Source organism: Pezoporus flaviventris, unplaced genomic scaffold (genome assembly GCF_033815535.1).
Source record: "Pezoporus flaviventris isolate CSIRO_AGI_PZ_B2104156 unplaced genomic scaffold, CSIRO_AGI_Pfla_v1 ptg000002l, whole genome shotgun sequence".
Taxonomy (NCBI): domain Eukaryota; kingdom Metazoa; phylum Chordata; class Aves; order Psittaciformes; family Psittacidae; genus Pezoporus; species Pezoporus flaviventris.
The window spans coordinates 90,242,094-90,260,599 of NW_026892550.1; the positions used below are offsets into that span (position 1 = coordinate 90,242,094).

The window sequence follows — 18,506 nt, forward strand, 5'->3', positions numbered from 1 at the left end:
CTGAGTTTTGAAAGGAAAAGAAATGTAAAGTTAATAGAAAACCTTTGTGGCTACTAAATACGTTTTATTCTTGAATCCCCTGTGGAAGAGATCAGACCCTTGGCTTATAAAATAGGTGCAGCAGGTGTGAGCTTGTAGACTTTTGTGCCTCATGTTAAGGGCACTAATGAAAAGTTTATGGTCAGTGAAACCTGGAGGAGAAAGCAGGAGTGGAAAAAATTCTGCCCCACTACACTAGAGAACATCTGGAGCCATGCCATTGACCAGGGGAATTTAAATCTACATCTCAAAAGCTTTGCATATCTGATCACCATTCCCACTATCGCTGTCTAAACAGACCTCATGCTGGTAGCCTGACCTATTTAGTTGGTGGCTGTGCCTCCTGTTCTCTCCATCTAACTCATTTCTTTCAAGGCGATGCTGAGGACCAGTGTTGTTATCTGATTTTCTTTTGATTTCCCTGTTTACTCTGATGTGTTTCCTGTGTTTTCTTTGGGCATATCAGCTAAGTTGCAGCCCTTGAAGGCAGCCAAGGACAAGTTGCTTCCTAGGGACTGATGCTAGCCAAGCTGCAGCATGGGGGTGTGAACATCATGCAAACAGCAAGATATGGAGCTGAGTGGGGATTCACAGCCGCCACAGGGAATTGGATGACTGAATCCCATTAGAGTTGCAGTGAGGTTTGGCAACCTTGCTCTTCCTGGCCGCCTTTGAAGAAGTCTCAACACAAAAGCTGGAGGCTAAATCTTGCATAAAGCAAGACACTGTTACTCCCACAGGAATGAGTACTGCTCATTGCTATTGCAGTAGCTGAGCTGGATGCTGTGTAAGGATCCCTAGGCAAAACTCCTATTATCCTGTATAAGGACAGAAGGAAATATAAGGAGATTTTCAGGCACTGTCAAAAGATATTATGAGAATATTGAAGATCCATCCAAATCTCTACAGGCAAATCAGCTAGAATGATAACTGCATTATTGATATTATTGGTATATTATTGGTATACATTGTTGTTATATTACATTGGTAAGATTTGTACATGTTTATAGTTATATTTATAAAAAGTGATCAGTGTTCTTATTCAAAGATCCACATGCACTTTAGCAGATGCTATTACTTATTTAGTAATTAGTGAATTGCTAAACATTTGAATAGTGAAATAGTGAATTACTAAATAATAAAATAGTGAATTACTCATGTGACTCTTCAACACAGAAAGCCTGGCCATCAGAAACTAGCTGCCCTATGTATTGCAGTATGGAATCATAGAATCATAGAAAGGTTTGGGTTGGAAAGGACCTTAAAGATCATCCAGTTCCAACCCCCCTTGCCATGGGCAGGGACACCTCACCCTAGACCATGTTGCCCAAGATTCTGTCCAGTCTGGCCTTGAGCACTGCCAGGGAAATTCTGCCCCAGCTTGTGAATACTATGGGATCTGGGACAGGAAGAGGCAGTTAATTAACATGTTTAACCCAAAGATGGACAGTACCAGACCTGTTCTACACATCTTAAGTAACACCAGTTCTTGACTGACTATGGAAATGTTTTAACTTTAAAGTACGTTTACACTGTCAGAGTGATGAGAAGAGGCTCTTGTGTGTCAACAAACCAAGCTGCAGAATTAGGGGCTTCAGCATCACATCTCATCCTAAGGGTTCTGCAGTCTTTCTTTGCCCTCTGCTGCTGGAGCAGTGCATGAGAGTGAGCAGGCAGTGACAAAGTGCTACTGAACCCCAGTGCTCTGGGAGGATTTCCCACACAGTTGCTTACTCACATTTAGACATTTAAGATCATTGGAGCATCTTAACAATGTGCTGCGTCCTTCTTGCTTGTGATCATGCAAGTTTATTTGATAAATTTAAAACAAAACAAAACAATCCCTACTTTTGACTTTGAAAGAGTAAATTGAGTTGATCTGCCTTGAAGTTCTGTGTTTGTCTGTAGCAAATACTCCTAATGAAAGGAGTAGGAGAAGGCAGAGAAAGGAGAGACCCCATGGTTTCCTACTAAGTGCTAATATAATGTAGAGTAATATTGTAGAAGCACAGGAAGCTGTGAGATTCTCCATAATATCAGGACTTATATTAAAGAAAACTGTTGTTTTGAATAAACTTTCTGATAGAAACTGCATTAGAGATCTGCCAAAATGCCCAGAGTTCTTCCTTGATACCTGTGAAGGAGACCCAGAATACAGCCAGGCAGGAGTTTCATTGTCAGAAACGTGCATATAAAGTCTAAGGTCAAAGTGCATGAGAAGATTTTCAGCTACACCTCAAATGTTGCTGTTCTTTTTGAAAGCAGATTGATTGGTGGTCTTGGGCCTTTCGCTGCACTTGGGACCTTTCCTCAGAGGGAGTTTTAACTGCACTCGCCTCTACCTGACTGTACTGGAAACAATGTGGGGAAAAGTTTTCTCTTGCAGTAAAAGCACTTCAGCGAACGCATTGGTGAGGAATGTTTGGGACTTAAATACAGGGAAACCCATAGCTGACAGCCTGGAACAGAGGGAGATATACCGAGGCAACTTAAGAAAATAAAAGCTAATTACAAACATATGTAAAGCAAAAGGCAAGAAAAGGAAAACAGGGAAAGAATGGCAAGGATCCTGTGGCAAAGTGACCGGTAGTGAGCTGTCATGCCCAAAGCCACAGGATGAGGCCCACAGCATTTATTGCTCAGTGGAAGTCATTTTTCAAGTCAAGGAGCAATACTTCTCCAACATAAATGAAAAATTCCAGTCAGCAGAGGGGAACTGAAGCCCTCTTTAAACAAAAGTATCATTGAAGAGGGACTAATAAATCACCAAGTGACTAGAATTTTTCATCTGCAGTGGAGAATCCTCTCTCAAGCCAGGTCCCTGTGTCAAGCTCATCCCTTTGGTTTTAACAACACACTTCAGGATGTGTTTATCTCTATTCGGTACAAACTTCAGAGAGACCTAAGCACTTTGGGAGTAATAACTTTGGCTGGGAGCTCTGACTGTCCTAGTGGGAGATTTAGCTGCTAGCCTGAGCTCCCAGTCCCCTTTGCCTGTATAAACCTATAATAAAGGGCTGCTTCTCCTTTCTGGATGCAGACTGAATGGAGGGAAGGAAAGAAGCTTCTCTGCCCAAATACATACTAAATGCCACTCCTGAACACATTTAGGCATGAAGGAAATTTGGGCTCACAATCAAGACGTAGTATAGCTGCATCCTCTGAAAGTCCTTTTGCAGGCAGCAGTATTGAGGTGGGCTGGATTCACTGAAGAACGTGGCGATATACATTTGCTTGTTGCATTCTTGATTCCTTTTTGCAGGAGTCAAGTGCAGATCACTAACTTTGGGCATCATCCTGAGACAAACTTGTCCCCAGATTCCATCCAGGAAACGCTGAAATCAGGGCTACATTCATTAACCACCTATCTGCTGCTAGTAGTTCAGACAAAACAGCAAACACTGAACTTCACTTGCTGCAGTGCATCTTTCCTGAGTTTGCTTCTCTTTTGCCAATGCAGAAAAGCACACCTAGTCCTGAACTTGGATTGTGCAGTGAAGTTCATAAATTTATTCCATTGCTCTGCAGGCATAGGATAACTTTCTGTTGCAGTGGCATGAGAGAAATTGAAAGGAACAATAAGTAGCGTTCCAAAACCTCTTCTTAATAGATGTGCTTCTTTTTATAGTTCAAATACTTTCACAAACAGGGATTTAGCTCTGTGCAACTATTTGAAACAGCAGCTCTGTTACCGAGTTAATTTTATAGGTAAAGCAGTAAATTCCACCAGTTCTAATGAATGCAGAATAGCAAACCTAAAGACACAGAAGAGCTTTGTGAAGGGACCTGAAGGTAAATCAAAATCTGACAAAAGACAATGTAGTAGGACTCTTGAATATATTAAGCTTTTACACCCACTGTTTGAGGTCTGGGGACAGACCTCCACATGCACAAGAGCTGCATTACTGAGCTGTTAGGTAGAGAGTCAGCATGCAGGCTGCAAGGGGCAGGACACTAAGACATTAATAAGACATTCTTCCTGGAAGAATGGACAGAAGAAATAGAAGATTCTTTGCCCTGGAAAAAGCTGTAAACTAATAAAGCTCCCCAAACCCTGGAAAACATGCAATGGGGCTGGAAGCTGGAAAGCAGTAGGCATCCTTTGATCCTTGCAAATTTTGCTTTGCAACTGAATTCTTCCCTATTCTGATCCTACACATAATTCATTCAATCACTGTGGACACTGACAAAGAAGGATCTATGTCCATGGGCCTTGGAAAGATGTGATACCACAGAAGACAGGGAGGGGAAGGGGCAGAAACACCTAGAAGTTAACGTTATAACAGGCACAGTGGTTGCCACCAGCCAGCTAGACTGGTTGCTCTCCCTGCTGTGTGCCACATTGCTTTAGCACACCTCATCTTTGTCTTTGGTTGATCAACTCCTTTGGCAGGTAGTCTCTTATGTGACTATACAGTGGAGATTTTTCCCCATGCTGTTGTTACAGGATAACCCAAAAGTGCATACATGATAATACACTCAGAAGGCCCTACAATGGCCTGGCCTGGCTTAATCAAAGGAAGCTCCCCTGAATCCAAAGTAGGAGAAGTCATCCTGTTGCAGCTTTTCAACCCCAAGGACTTAGGAAGGGGGTACAGGGCTTTTTCTGATCCTGCCCCCAACCTGGAAGGTTCACTGGAAGGCTGTGACATTCTTCTGGGATTCTGTAATGCAGTTTAATCACTGAATGCATTCAAGTACAGAGGCATTTTTCAAGGGTCTAAGAGGTTATTATCACCTCAGTTAATTATCTGTAAGGATTCAGACTCCAGCAAATGTTAATTATCCTTCCATCAATCTCATGTTCACAAAAGCTTAGTAGGGCTATTTTTAGCAATACAGATATCTCCTTCCTCGGTGAAAAAGCTGCTCTTTTCTTGCATATATTTTTGCAAATGTTAAACACATTAGATGGAACTGAGGGGATTTTCCCTCTCTTAGAAACCATCCTAAGAATGTGCAATACTTAATGTTGAATTGCTAAGAACAATATCATCTTCAGACCTGAATGTATGATGTTAGAAATCTGGTATGGGGATGGGGCAAAAATTATCAGAATGGAGGGCTTGGAGTCCACATTTAATCCTGCAAAATATCCCATTGGTAGAGTGGTGCCCAGACCATTCGAGGAGATAGATGCCTACATAAGTCTTCTCATGCAGCACCTATAGCAAGGATTTGAACCAGTGGGTGATGGTGTTATATGCATGATGTAGGAATAACAGCGCTACATTCAGATCAGTCAACATTCCTCGTTTCTGGAGCTGAGGGTTGTGATGGGATCTCTGAAAGCATCAGCTGGATGTGTACCAGTGTAGAGCTGCTCTGCCTATAACCCCAAGCAGCTGGAAGCAATAGCATTGAGAAGTTTGTCCCTCAGTTCAGTGTTTGCTCTGGAGCTTAATGATGAGCATTGGGCTGTCTATACTATTCGTGTTTCCAATTTTTTTTGACAGAAATAGGTAGCAAATATGCCCTGGGGCCCAGCCTGCTTCCCCAACACCATAAACCATGTTTGTTTAAACCATAAATCTTAGAAGCCAATACTACCTCCTCTGATAATGTTCTTACACTGCTGTGTCCAGACCCCAAGAAGGAGACTTTAGAAAGGAAAGGCTCACTCAATATGGGAAGATCTGTTAGGTGTTCTGGTAAATAGCTCTCATGCACTCAGAGTAGAGGATTTTTGGAGCCTGAGGTACTGGAAATCATCACTGGGTATATTACACATTTTCTGTGTGGCTTTGGGCAAAGTGCTTTGGCCTTGATTTTGTACCAGGAAAGGAAAGGGGAGTGTAGCTACTGGCTTCAGTGGGATCTGGATCAGGACCCTTGTGGCTTTATAATTTCTACATTTCGCATCTGGTTGGAAACTTTCCTTTAAGACTTCACTGTTTTCACTTTACAGGCTTCAAATCTTTTGCAGTGCTCTCTCCAAACAGGTGGCTCTGCAGTGGTTATCCTCTCAAGCCCTGTTTTAGCTTGTGGCTTCAGATTATTGCTGTAAAGCAAATAATATTTAAGCATCATATTCTGCATCCCCCCGACGTGTATTATATTGATGGGAAGTTGGTAAGAATGAAGACATGAAGGGAAAAAAAAACATTATCAGCACTTTGTTTGAAAGTCAGAGCACTAAAAAAAATTGGAAGCTTCAAGGTAACCCTGATTCTTTCTCCACTTGTTATGTTTTCCATCCTGACTCATAGCTCTAGGACTCCATCCCAACCCCAACCTAAGCAGTATTGACAGGAACGGATTATCCACAGGAATTTGACATGGACAGTGCCAAAGGAAAATCTTTCTGAGTGGAACAAAGCCGGCCTTATTTGAACTAGATTCTTCCTCTAGAACTGTGGATGGACACCAGGATACAGGGCACAGGAGTTAACTGCGCAATAAGTATTACATCAAAACCACTTATTTCTAAACAGGATATGTCATAAAATGAAACATTACCTCTTTGGCTTTTATTCCTCTCACAGTGAAATTGGAATCACTTGAGAGAAGATTCAGTCCAAATGCTAAGCTCAGCATCTAGATAGCATTGTCTTGGAAAAGATTTAGAGATGTTTGTGTATCTGCAGCAGCCAAAGGAACACCTGCTCCATAAGCTCCAATATAAAACAAAGCAGAGTTCAGGGATCTCTTTGTCTGAGGCCTAGCTGGCTACTACTGTGATGCTGCATTAACTCTGAATAGCTCTGGGTATTAGTATTTGCATTATAAATGCAGGAATCATCAAGCGCTGCTCTTAAAAATAAATTTCCGAGTTTGCTTTCTCAGTGCATGACCAATCAATCACTGCTCCTGAGAAGGTAACATTATATAGGGTGCTTGCAACATATTGTATGTTAGAGATTCTAGAGAGGTTTTGCTATGTGAGCAAGAAGAAAATGCACTTTTTGCTTTGGTGTCCAAGGCAGAATTGCTTTTTGAGCATCCCTGGTCAGCGTTAGACCAAATGGGTTCTTGGCAAAAGGGATTGCTCTGTATGCTGTTGTACCGTCTCATGCCAGAAGTATAAATAAGCACTGGTAAAGTCCTGCAGGTAAATACTCTGCATCTCTGACATCGGTATCTATTTGCTCATGGCTGGGAGAGAAAGCAGCAATGTGTGAGCACTCAAGAGAACCAGGAAGGATGAGTATCTATCTCCTTGTGCTACGTATCATATACAGCTGGTACTAAAACCAAACTCCAAGCAGTCACAGCTTCCCCCTCCCTAAACACCTGTAGATGATGACACAAGAACTGGGCCAGGGACAGATTATTACCAAAACGGCTGAACTGGGCAGCATAAGTAGCACTTGCTTCTAGAGTCAGCCCAGCGCTGGCTGAAAGCACTTTTCAGGGGGGTGGTCCCATATCAGGAGAGCATCAAACAGGGCACATGAGCCCATGCCGCTGCGGCACCAGAAGGGAGATGGAGGGGGAGCTGTGGCGACTTTGCGAGCAGGAAGAGCGAGGCATAATCCCGGGGCAGGGATTGCCGTGGGTCGGACGGACGAAAGGACAGCCCCCGTGGAGCCGCCCGCTGCCCTGCCGCGCCGCGCTGCCGCCACGAGGGGGCGCCCGCCGTTACCGCCTGCCGCCGGTTTCCCCAGCAAGGCCTGCTCGGGGGGTGGATATCGTTTGTGATCCTCCTTTCCTTTCTATCCCCGTTCCGCTTCCTTGGAACGTGAGCAGCCCGATGGTTCAACTGCTCAGTGTCCTCCTTATGAGGAACGGCTGAGGGAACTCCGTTGCTTACTCTGGAGAAGGCTCAGGGGGGACCTCACCACTCTCTACAACTGCCTGAAAGGAGGCTATAGTGAGGTGGGGTCGGTCTCTACTCCCAAGTAACAAGTGACAGGACAAGAGGAAGCAGCCTCAAGCTGCATCGGGGAGGTTTAGATTGGATATAAGGAAAAATTTCTTCACAGAGAGCATGATCAGGCCCTGGAACAGGCTGCCTGGGGAATGGTGGAATCACTGTCCCTGGAAGCGTAGATGAGGCCCTCGTTGACACAGAATCAGCTAGATTGGAAAAGACCGACCTGTGAGATCAAGTCCAACCATTACCCTGGACTGCCAAGTCCACCACTAAACTAAGGGCAAACCGATCTCCCCACATGATTGCCACTTACAGCCACCCCTCATTTACCCCCCATAGTGGCACACTGTATAGCTGCTACCCCTACCCCTCATGGCTGCCCCTCATCTTCCCTCACAATCACCCCTCATGGATGCTTTTCACAGCCCATGGCTGCACTTGCTCTCCCTTCACGACTGCCCCTCCTCTCCCCTCATGATCTTCTGTCATGTCCTTCCCAGCCATGCCGCTGCCCATGGCTGCTGGTGTACACAGACCAGCACTGGCACCTCCTTCCCTGTCCCTGCCAGGACATGCTGAGCACCGACATGGTTTAGCAGTAGACTTGGCAGTGCTGGGGTAATGGTTGGACTTGATCTTGACGGTCTTTTCTAACCTGGCTGATCCTATGATTCTCTTTCATCCCAGAACATTTTACCTCTCAGCATCACTCTCCTCGAGATGCTCTCCAGCTCAGCCTCACCTTTCTCAAAGGGCTCCAAATGGGAAAAACTGCCCTTGGCATTACTGAGCAGAACTGATGACCCACACTGGGTGTTTTTAGGCTATTGTGCCTGTACATCTCAGAAAGCTTTTACTGTGGTCACTGAATTTCTCCACAGTTTTATTTATACTATCAACGGAGTTACATCAAAACAAGATGGTAAAAAGACTAAATCACTAAACCACCTTTAGGCTCCCAGAAACTCTTCTTCCTCTTACAGGTTATTTCACTTGAGGCAGCAGTTGATGCGCAACTGGGAGAACCTCTGCACAGCACAAGATTTATCTCCGTCATGTTTGCTGGCACAGCTGTTCAGGCAAAGTTCTTAAAAATTTAATCAAGTCCACAGTGCCTTGGTATAATGACTTCATCTCTAAAATGGGAGCTTTACATCTTTGAGATCAAATATAGCCCAGCTGCACTGCTGGCTTTACACCCTCCAAGTTCCCTCATCATGCAGCTACTACCCTTTAAAGCCCATTGCATGCTTATGACCACCTTGTTGTCAACAGGTTCTACTGAATCTTTTAGATGGTAGGTAGTCTAACAGGGATTGCCTACTTCTGTGAATCTGGCCTCACGAATTGCTAAGGATGTGATGATGCCCATACCCCTGAAATCATCCTTTCCCAAACTTCTGAATTACAGTCATCTATCATGAAGACTGAAACAGTTTATGTGCCTTGCAATTCAGCATTCCAAACTATGCAAAAGCAGCAGCCACTCTGGAGAGATGACAGAGGTCCTTTCTGCACATTATTTCTGTTCTACATGCTCTGGGAATTGAAGTCTTACCAAGGCATTGCTGGCAGTGTCCGACATAGCATTCATTCACTGCATAAATCACTTATTTCACGTATCACAAGTACCATATTGGGCTTCTGAGCCTGAAGGTCAACACCACTGCCTTAAGCTGACTCAAACCCCATTTTCACGAGCTCACCTGTAACTACAACAGATTAAGAGTGCCCCCACATTCCCTTATGAAAGCTGAGAACAAGTACAGGGCTGTGCCACATCTGGTGCTTCACCCAGGCCTTTTCCTGTGACCTCACTGGAAGCATCCTGGGAAACACAACATTAAGTAGCAATCAGATAAAAAAAGGTGCAAAGAATATTCCAAATGTTTATTATGTATTAAAAATACCGCAAATAAGCCATACAGTTCATTTCACAGTAACCTAAACAACATTGTTCAAGAACTTCAGAAGTCAACAATGAACAGTGCAGTTCCAACAGCGACAAATTACCTTAATGCCATGGCTCCCTCTTTCTCTGCCAGCGATTCTTTCCTGTTTACAGTGGGAACAACTCCGGATATGGTTCAATATTTTATTTACCTAGGAGAACTTCTTTTCACCTGTGCTGTTCCCATAAGCACACCACTTCTGGAAGGTGCTGTTTCAAGGAATTCTTCTAACGTAGTCACGGATCTGGCTAGTGCAGGCTGAGGTGGGATGATGCCCACAAAGGATCTCCAAGGTATCTGTGTGCAGACTCCTTTACCAAATCTTTGGATAAAGTTCAAAAGTAAACTTAAAAAAGGAGGGATATTGGAACTCCTTTCCAGAAAGATAGAAACCCAAGAAAGCTCTATGAAAAACTGTGTTTTAAATGAGCATCTAGAGAATTACAACACTTTTTCCTCACTCTCAGCCAGTTCCTAAGAAGGATCCTTTGCTACCAGTGCTGCAGGCAGACACCTGGGAACAACGATGGTGACAATTAGGCACCAAGTCCTGAATACATAACAAGAGTTCAGGTTACTGTCAGCTGTGTGAAAACCTGGAAATGTATATGCCTTAGAGCAATTCTGCTGATTTCACGGTGATCTTCCCCTTTGTGTGTTTTGGAGTGTCCTGTTATCGTTAAGCATGCTTGCTATACATGGAACACAAGGTGCATTTGGTCCTTCTCTTTCCTTGTTCAAATTTGTGATAGCTTTTACAGAAAACCCTGTATTAGGCCTTTCCAGAAGAGACACATCCCCATCGTGGAAACAGTCTAAAAATACGACAAAAAAATGACTGTACCCGCTTGAATGTTATCTCACCCTTCAGATGACCCTTCTAAGCACAGATCTGCACCAGCAGCTGAAGATGCTCCAAAGAAGCCTGTGATCACAGAGAACAAATCTCTCCAGCCATGTGGTGGAACACTTCTCTTAGGTCTTGGTCCCAAGCAATGCCACTTAGCTCAAACTTTCCTTGGAGTTGAGGGGGCTCCTTGTTAACTCCTTGGTACAGATTAAGGACTCACAGAAATAATACTACAGCTCAGCTGACACCTGGTAAACTGACCACATGGCTGAATCCCAAACTGTAGAAACAGGTAAGTTGCTTCAAACCTGGTCCACACTTCAGGTTTACTGCTCTGAACAGCTTAATACAGGGATGTAGTTTTCTTCATTTGTTTCTTAAACCAAAACATACCAGTAAAATTCCCAGTGCATACAAAAGTATGCTTTTCATACCGGAAGTTGTAACTTTTCTGTGTGGGGCATCTAATGTCATAGAGTGAAACACCTTTGTGCCATGAAATATGCCCATGCTGGTGAAATACCTTCGTGCCATTAAATACGTCCATGCTAATGAGGCTGTAGTGCCTCAGTTACACCACTACAGCTACAGCCATACAGCGTGACAGAAACTCAACCCCCAACTAAACTCGTTTTCTGGAAATTAAAAAAACAACAACAACAACAAAACAACCAAAAACACTACACAAGAGAGAAATAAAGGAAATAAGCAGAACCGTCTCTATTATCAAAGTATTCTCTTTGGAGGTATCAAATTGCTTTTAAAAAGAGTAAAAAACTGGGCATACAAAAGCTATTCTCCTTAATCCATTATCTGCACAAGGAGCATCGCTGCCTAAACTTTTTCATGGATTTTTTCTACTTTCACAAACAACCTTTCCAGGTCATTCCTCAGGTCATCTATTGAGCTCTTCACAGACTCCAAGTTGTTCTCATTATTTTCAATTTTCACGGAGTAGGAGACTAAACTATCAACTGCAGTTCTTATCATTTTCAAATCGGAATCAACCTGGCTGACAGAGGATCTCAGTTCATCTACAGAGCCTTCCACAGAAGAAAACTTTTCAAGATAGCCTTGAGACTGTGCTTCACCCTGGAGATTCCCTTGATCCAACAAAGTACTGATTTGCTTCTGGACATCCTGAAGAGCACCGGAGGATGGCAGCTCACTGATGCTTCTCCTCAAGTTCTCCACGTCATTGTACAGCGAGGTCTGTGATTCACCAAGATTTTTCAGAACATCTGTGACTGAAGTTAGGTCCATGTCTGAGATTCCCTGAAGAGCAGCAATGCTTTGTTCTAGGGTACTGAGCTTATTCTTATATTCTGCCTCCTTAGACAGAAAGGATCGCAAGTTTTCACTGTTCTGAACAGCAGCAGAAGTTAGAGACTCCAGGCTGTCTTCTATGTGTCTCAATCGAGACTCAAGTCCTTCACTGTTCTTCCCAAAAGTTTCTAATGCTTTTCTGAAGAGCTCATTTTCTTCCCACTTGTTGAGGTCAGCTTTAACTTGCAGCAAATCTTCATCGAGTCTTTTAATGTCACTAGGGAGATGCATAATAGAATCCTGAGCTCTCAGAACTTTCTCCTGTAAAGCTTTTAATGAAAGGTGTTCAGTGTCTGCAGCCTCTTTGAATTTCTCATGTTCTTGTTTGAGGTTGACTAGCTCTTTCACTTCAGTATACACATCTGACTCCATGGAGTCTATTGTACTCTTCAAGGACTCTATGTCCTTTTCTTTGGTTTTCATGGATGCTTGCATCTCATCAAAAGCATCTTTTAGCACCTTAATTTCGTGTTTATACACACCTGCTTCCTCTAGCGAATCAACCTTTGCTTTCATATTGTTGATTTCTTCTTGGCTCCTTTGCTGGACTTCAGTGAATACAGCAATGTTATCATTTATAGACTTGGTTAGCTCTGTTAGTCTCTCTTCAACTGTGTTTTCCAGAGATGTGAAGTCTCGTTCCCTTGCATCCTTCACCATGTGGATGCCATCAGACAAGTCTTTCAATATTTCATTTTGCAGCTTCTGCAGCACTTCACTGATGCGGTTTATTTCACTCTCCCCTTGTTTAACAGCCTTCTCAGTCACCTCCTGCTTCTGCTGAGCTATTTTCATCATGGACTCAAATTCTCCAAATGTGGCTTGAAGGGAACGCACCTAAAACAGAAATACACATGGTTAATACTTACAATTTCATCCTCACCCTTGTGTCCTTAGGGCCCTTGTTACTATATGAGATGACCACCTTGCAGTCCTTCATGCTGTCTACCCAAGGTGACCCTATGGTGAACAGATACAGGAGGCACAAAAAGCCCATCATCTAGAGCCTTACAGCCATACAGAGAAATCCATCTTCTGCTGAGGATCCTTGGCCTCACTGACCTGCCACAGATGATCCAGGAAATGCATGTGTAAAAATCAAATTCGAGCCTCTTGAGTTTGCATCCACGCCCCTGAGCCATCCCTCCCCTATATGATGCCTGGTTCTACAAGCTGCAAGTCCACAGGGGAGGAAAGGGAGGGGGGAAAGCAAACAAACAAAAACCATCTGGCATCAGCTTCTGAATACAGAAAAGCCAGCCTTAGAAGTTAGCAGGCAGTAATACCCAAGGCCAATTCATGAACATGAAAGAAGTTTCACAGTAGACAAGAAAGAATAACAGGAAAAACTACGGGGAAAGGGGAGGTGGGAATGGCTGGGGAATGGGAGTAGTGACATTTCCTATACACCAATTGAGACACAGATTTTTCTTGTTAGCCATTTTTTAAGATAAAAAACATAGAAAGGCTTTAATGTTCTCAATACTTAGTACCTCATTATTCATACACTCACACACTCTTACTGAATGTATATGTGCACAGGCAGAGAACAAAGCCATAGCAGCTGCCAAGGGGACTGACTCACATCTATCTCAGGTTAATACAGAGGGCTGTTACCACTGGATCATGGAGGTCCAGTTAAAAAAAAACACGTCTTTACAGTTGGTTTTAGTAGCAGCAGGAGGGAAAAAGGCAAGGGGTGAGTGACCTCCACGCTGGTTTACTCTTATAATTAAAGGTAATATCCAGGCCAGGGAAGCACGCATTACTTCATTTGGGGGCCACACTGAGTATCAGTCTCAGACTGTGGAGAAATCTTCTTGTGTGCATGTGGGGATTGTACTTTTTTAAACTTTGTAAAGCAATGTAAGAACTCCCACTGGCTGCAACAGGAATCCATCACGTAGAAAACACCTCAAGGCTTTGGCAGGATGGCAAGTGCTGAGTAATGCGTGCTGCCTTGCCTCATGCTACTCCCCGTATCTGAGGGGTAGATTAATCAGTCATGCCACACGGGCTGCCATGTTTACTGATTAGATACACAGCTGGAGGGGTGGTTTTATTTTATAAATAGAAGGAAGTATATTTTATATGTTCTTAGAAAGAAATACACAGAACTCCTTTTTTCCTTCGTAACTGAAGGAGGCTCCATCAGTTCCCAGTCAGACTCTGAACCCAGAAATTATTTTCAAAAAACCTAACAGATCTATTATTTAAATTATTTATACGTATTCTTGCAAGATTAAATCCCCAGCCAAATCCTCCTTGATTTTCATGGAAGTCTATACTGTGTAAGGATTGTGGGGTTTGGCGATGAGATTTACCCTTACTCCAATAGATCCCTGCAGTTTGAAGAATACCTATATAGATGACTTTTTCCCCTCCTTCCCTCTGTAAAAAGGTCTGTAATGTCTTTACATTCCCTATGCTTGTATTTTCTAGTGCTCAAATATGAAACTAGAAGCAACCTGGGGAAGGGGGGGGGGGGGGGGGGGCGCAGATAATACTGCCATATGTATTGCAGCAGTGCACCAGCCATTACAATGACTTACAAACCTCATTTTCATTATGAAAGCCTTAGCTTTCATTCATTCTGATTTTTTCCACACAGACCTTTTTCTGTGCCACTATGAATGGACTTCAGAAATCTAAAAGAAGAGCAAAGTTCTCCTCTCCCTCTTATGACAGAATTTTTCTTTGACACATTCAACCAAATCACTGGATTCATATTTGCAATTAACTATCTTCACTTATTAGTCTAAGAAAAAGCATCAGAAATGGCCAGGAGAATTCTCCAAAGGCCAGAAGGTCTCTGCTGCTATATGTTTGCTGGAGATGAATCTCACTCCTCCTCAGTGGAAGTACTTTATACCAGCTCCTCCACTGCATTTGGACAATGCTCGTGGTGGAACCTGAAGCTATTCTCCTATACTTCCCGCTGGGCAGCCACATGAAGGTCAGAGAGCTCTGCCATGATAAAATGGACTGGCATCTTCAAATTAGACCAGCTTCTAATCTGACCTGTCCTAAACAAGAGCCACCAGGACCCAAAGCGAACCCCTTGCACATGAGGGGTAAAACTGCAACTTCAGAATAGTAGTTTGTATTCACTGCACAGCTGGTTTGCATGTGCACCTATGTGTGAGTTTGTGCATTTGGTGTCCACAGCTGGTAAGGTTTGAGACCATAGCCCTTGAAAGGTTTCACAGCATAAACACCACATAAAAATGTATCTATAGCTAACACCTATGACTTCTGTAACTCGTCATACTACCTTCCGTTTAAACACCAAACGACCTTGGCCTCTCAGAGAACTGGGCCATATTCAAGACTAAACTTCCACATCATTTCCTTTCTCCTACTGATGCGTAAAGCAGATGAGTTCACATAACACTCCGGACAGGAGCGCTCTGCAATAAAAAGACTGAAGAGCAAAGCCAGTTCCAGATGGCAGCCTGCACTGATGGCACACAGCAGGACCCTGCACTTTTGGAAAGCAGTGACAACAGTCTGGTCTCCTCTGCCTCGAGTCCATTCTTCTGTAAGGACATCAAACCAAAGCAAGCAAAGCTTTCAAGGGTTACACTGAAAATGTGTGTAATCTCCTTCTCCCACCATTTTTGCCTTACTTGTATGTATGTCTTACATCAGCCACCTGCTATATACAGGCAAATAGTTTCAAGTTCTCTTTGAAACCAACTATTTATAAACACTGGGTACATACCTGTCTCCTAGAGCATGTCAGATATACCTATGATTTTCTGCAATGATATGGAGATGGGAGGCAGCAAAATGTACCAATTCCTATGCTTATATATAGCAAAGACACATATACTGCACATGCATCTGCATTCCATGCTCATGCATTGTAACCTTGGGTTCTGCACGCCTTGACATTGCAATTCCTTCCTTCCTATAAAGAGTCTGTAAAAATGCCTTAAAAAACAGGTAAAAAACAACAACCCTCACTAGTTCAACTTATGACCCAATCATCAGTGAGGAAAATCCCCAGGATTTAAAATTAGCTTCAGAAACAACACTACAGCCCTGAATTTTACAACCCTTTTCACCCCTCATGTGAGTTTTCCCTTTCCTCCTTGTAAGGGAGAAGGAACACCAATGCTGACCCTACAAAATCCACATGTGCAGGTTGCCTCGCTTATGGAAGCACCACAGACCAGAGGATCTCTGCTAGCGCCTGTCCCAACCACCCTGTCCCCTTACCACCAGCCCGAAGGGATACAGGGAATCCGCACAGCAAGCAGTCAAGCTGAGACAAGAATTTCCTTTTCTTTGATCTGATTCACTCATAACTTTACATACCGCTTTCCAACCAATTTACCTACTCCCCAGACAGGAGCCTGATTACAAGTTGATGATACGCCCTCACAGACGCCATTTTTTAAAGGTTTTAGGCAGCCCAAAGCACATCCAGATGGTCAGTGCTGTTTGTGAAACTGCAGCTCGGGGGCTAATAAGGCCTGAGAGAAAAAAAAATAGGGAAACCAGCATTTCTTTCACTACATTTGAGCCACACCCTTTGCCAACAACTTGTCAGCTCTTCCGCGGCCCTGGCCTGCCATGGACACGGAGAGTGTTGCTCCCTCGGCGAGAAGTAGCAGCAGGAATGTGGAAGGCGGGTACTGCAGGCGCAGCGTTTCTGGCATGGTCTCTGCTATCTGGTGAAGCTGGCACACGTTCTGTTTTACAGAGGCAGGATGGTGTCACGTCCAACCGCACTCCCACGCCAGTGCACACACCTGCCTGCTCGACGCGGCGACAAAGAGCAGCCCATCTGCCACGCTCGGGTTCAAGTGACTGGCGAGCGTCGAAGATGCGGAACCACAGTCAGCAGGCTCTCGAACTGCGGCTCCTCCAGGTTAAGCGTGCTGCCTGCGCTGCGTAAAATGGCTTCGCGCCCAAGCCCTGGAGGAGAGAGCTGGGCAGCGAGCCGCCTGCGGCCGCCACTGTGGACTGCCCCTCAGGTCCCGCCCCGGCCCGGCCCCTCGCTGTGCTGTGCTCCGCTCCCTGCCAAGGATTCTGTGTACGAGGCCACGTTTGCAAGCGCAGGCCCAGGCTCGATTTGTCCCTCTAATGCCATGAAAGCATCTTTACGGAGGGGGAGAAGTGGAGGGGGTAGGGTACGGGACACGTCTGCTCTCCCGCAAGCCGGGCTGTCCCAGACCTGCGCGGCTGCCTTTTTAAGGGGTGAACCCCCCGCTCCGCCAGTACCCGCGGCCCTGCTCGCCGCCGCGGGACTACTCCGCAGGACATCCCGCCCGCCTCCCACCGATGCCCGGCGCCGCGCTACCTTCTGCACCACGGCGTCCAGGGTGGCGGCCAGCTCCTGCCGCTGCCGGCCGGAGGCCTCCCGCTCCCGGGCGCTCCTCCCGACCTCCTCCCGAAGCTGCCGCACGTACCAGCCGGCGGGCAGCGCGGCGCCCAGCACCACTGCGGCGCCTAGCAGCAGCGCCCAGCCGCGGCGGGGGCCAGCGCCGGAGCGGCTCCCTCCGCCCCCCCCGGCGGCCCTGCCGCCCCGGCCGTGCGATGCCGCCGGCGGCTTCTTCGCCGCTGGCTCCTCGGCGCCGCCGGGCTGCGCACTCTTGTCGTTGGCAGCGGCGGGTGGGCTGCCCCCCTTAGCGCCCCGGTGCTTGGCGGCCGACATGGCGGGACGCCGCCACCGTCGTACGCGGAGCGGGAGCAGAGGGAAAAGGAAGGAGGGATGGAGAGAGGGAAAGAAGGAGGGCGGGGGCGCCGGCCCGGGCAGCGCTGCGCTCCCCGCCCCGCCCCGGCCCCCGCCCCGGGGTGCCGCCACGCACACGGGGACTGCCCCGTACCGAGGGAGGCAGCGGGACGGCGAAGCGGCGGTCACAGCGGAGGGCCGCCCCGCCCGACACGGGGTGACAGACCCAGTGGCGGCCTCTCCAACTGCCGGCGGAACCCAGCCCAGAAGCCTCACAGCGGGTTCTGCCGCGCCCTCCCTTATCACAGCCGCGGGTGTCCCCAAGCCGGTCCCGGTCCCGCTGTCGGGTAGTTTTAGTGGCCTCACGAAATTCCTGTTTTGCTTGGTTGTGATTTCGGCTCACAGAGCAAGCTCCAAAAGCAAGGCACGGAGAAAAAGTTTTCTCCATCTCCATCCTTGTTTCTGTGCCTGCAGAGCAGGGACTTGGCATAAGGCTGGTCCCTCGGGCACACAACAGCTGCCTTAACTGGCAGCAGCGCTTCTGGCCCCACACGAATTCCCACCCGTTTCGCAGAGTGCTTTGTGTGAGCACACTCAGTCGAAGATGAGAACTCAGCACTCAACCTCCCTACGGAGCCTTCGCGCTCCCAGCATGCTCTTTTGCCTCACCACGTCGACACGAGTCTGCTGCATCCCAACAGAGCATGTCCCGGCACATGGCAGGAAAGGATGAGCAGGCTTCCTCCTGCATCATGTGAAAGAACTGTGGAGGAAAGAAGCAAGCAGAACAAAGGGACGGGATAAGGCACTGGTGGAGGAAACAGTCTGCTGTGCACGGGA

The 18,506-nt window shown here is 45.9% G+C and overlaps 1 protein-coding gene across 1 annotated transcript; it reads right to left on the bottom strand.

The window, feature by feature from the left end:
* Positions 1-9,724: 9,724 nt before the first annotated feature.
* CKAP4 (cytoskeleton associated protein 4) lies at positions 9,725-17,713 on the bottom strand. Its single transcript, XM_061445042.1, has 2 exons — positions 17,295-17,713; positions 9,725-12,820 (listed from the first exon to the last, which is right to left on the bottom strand). Exons 1-2 carry the CDS (start codon positions 17,646-17,648, stop codon positions 11,492-11,494), a joined length of 1,683 nt encoding a protein of 560 aa, XP_061301026.1. The 5' UTR covers positions 17,649-17,713; the 3' UTR covers positions 9,725-11,491.
* Between the last annotated feature and the right edge of the window lie 793 nt (positions 17,714-18,506).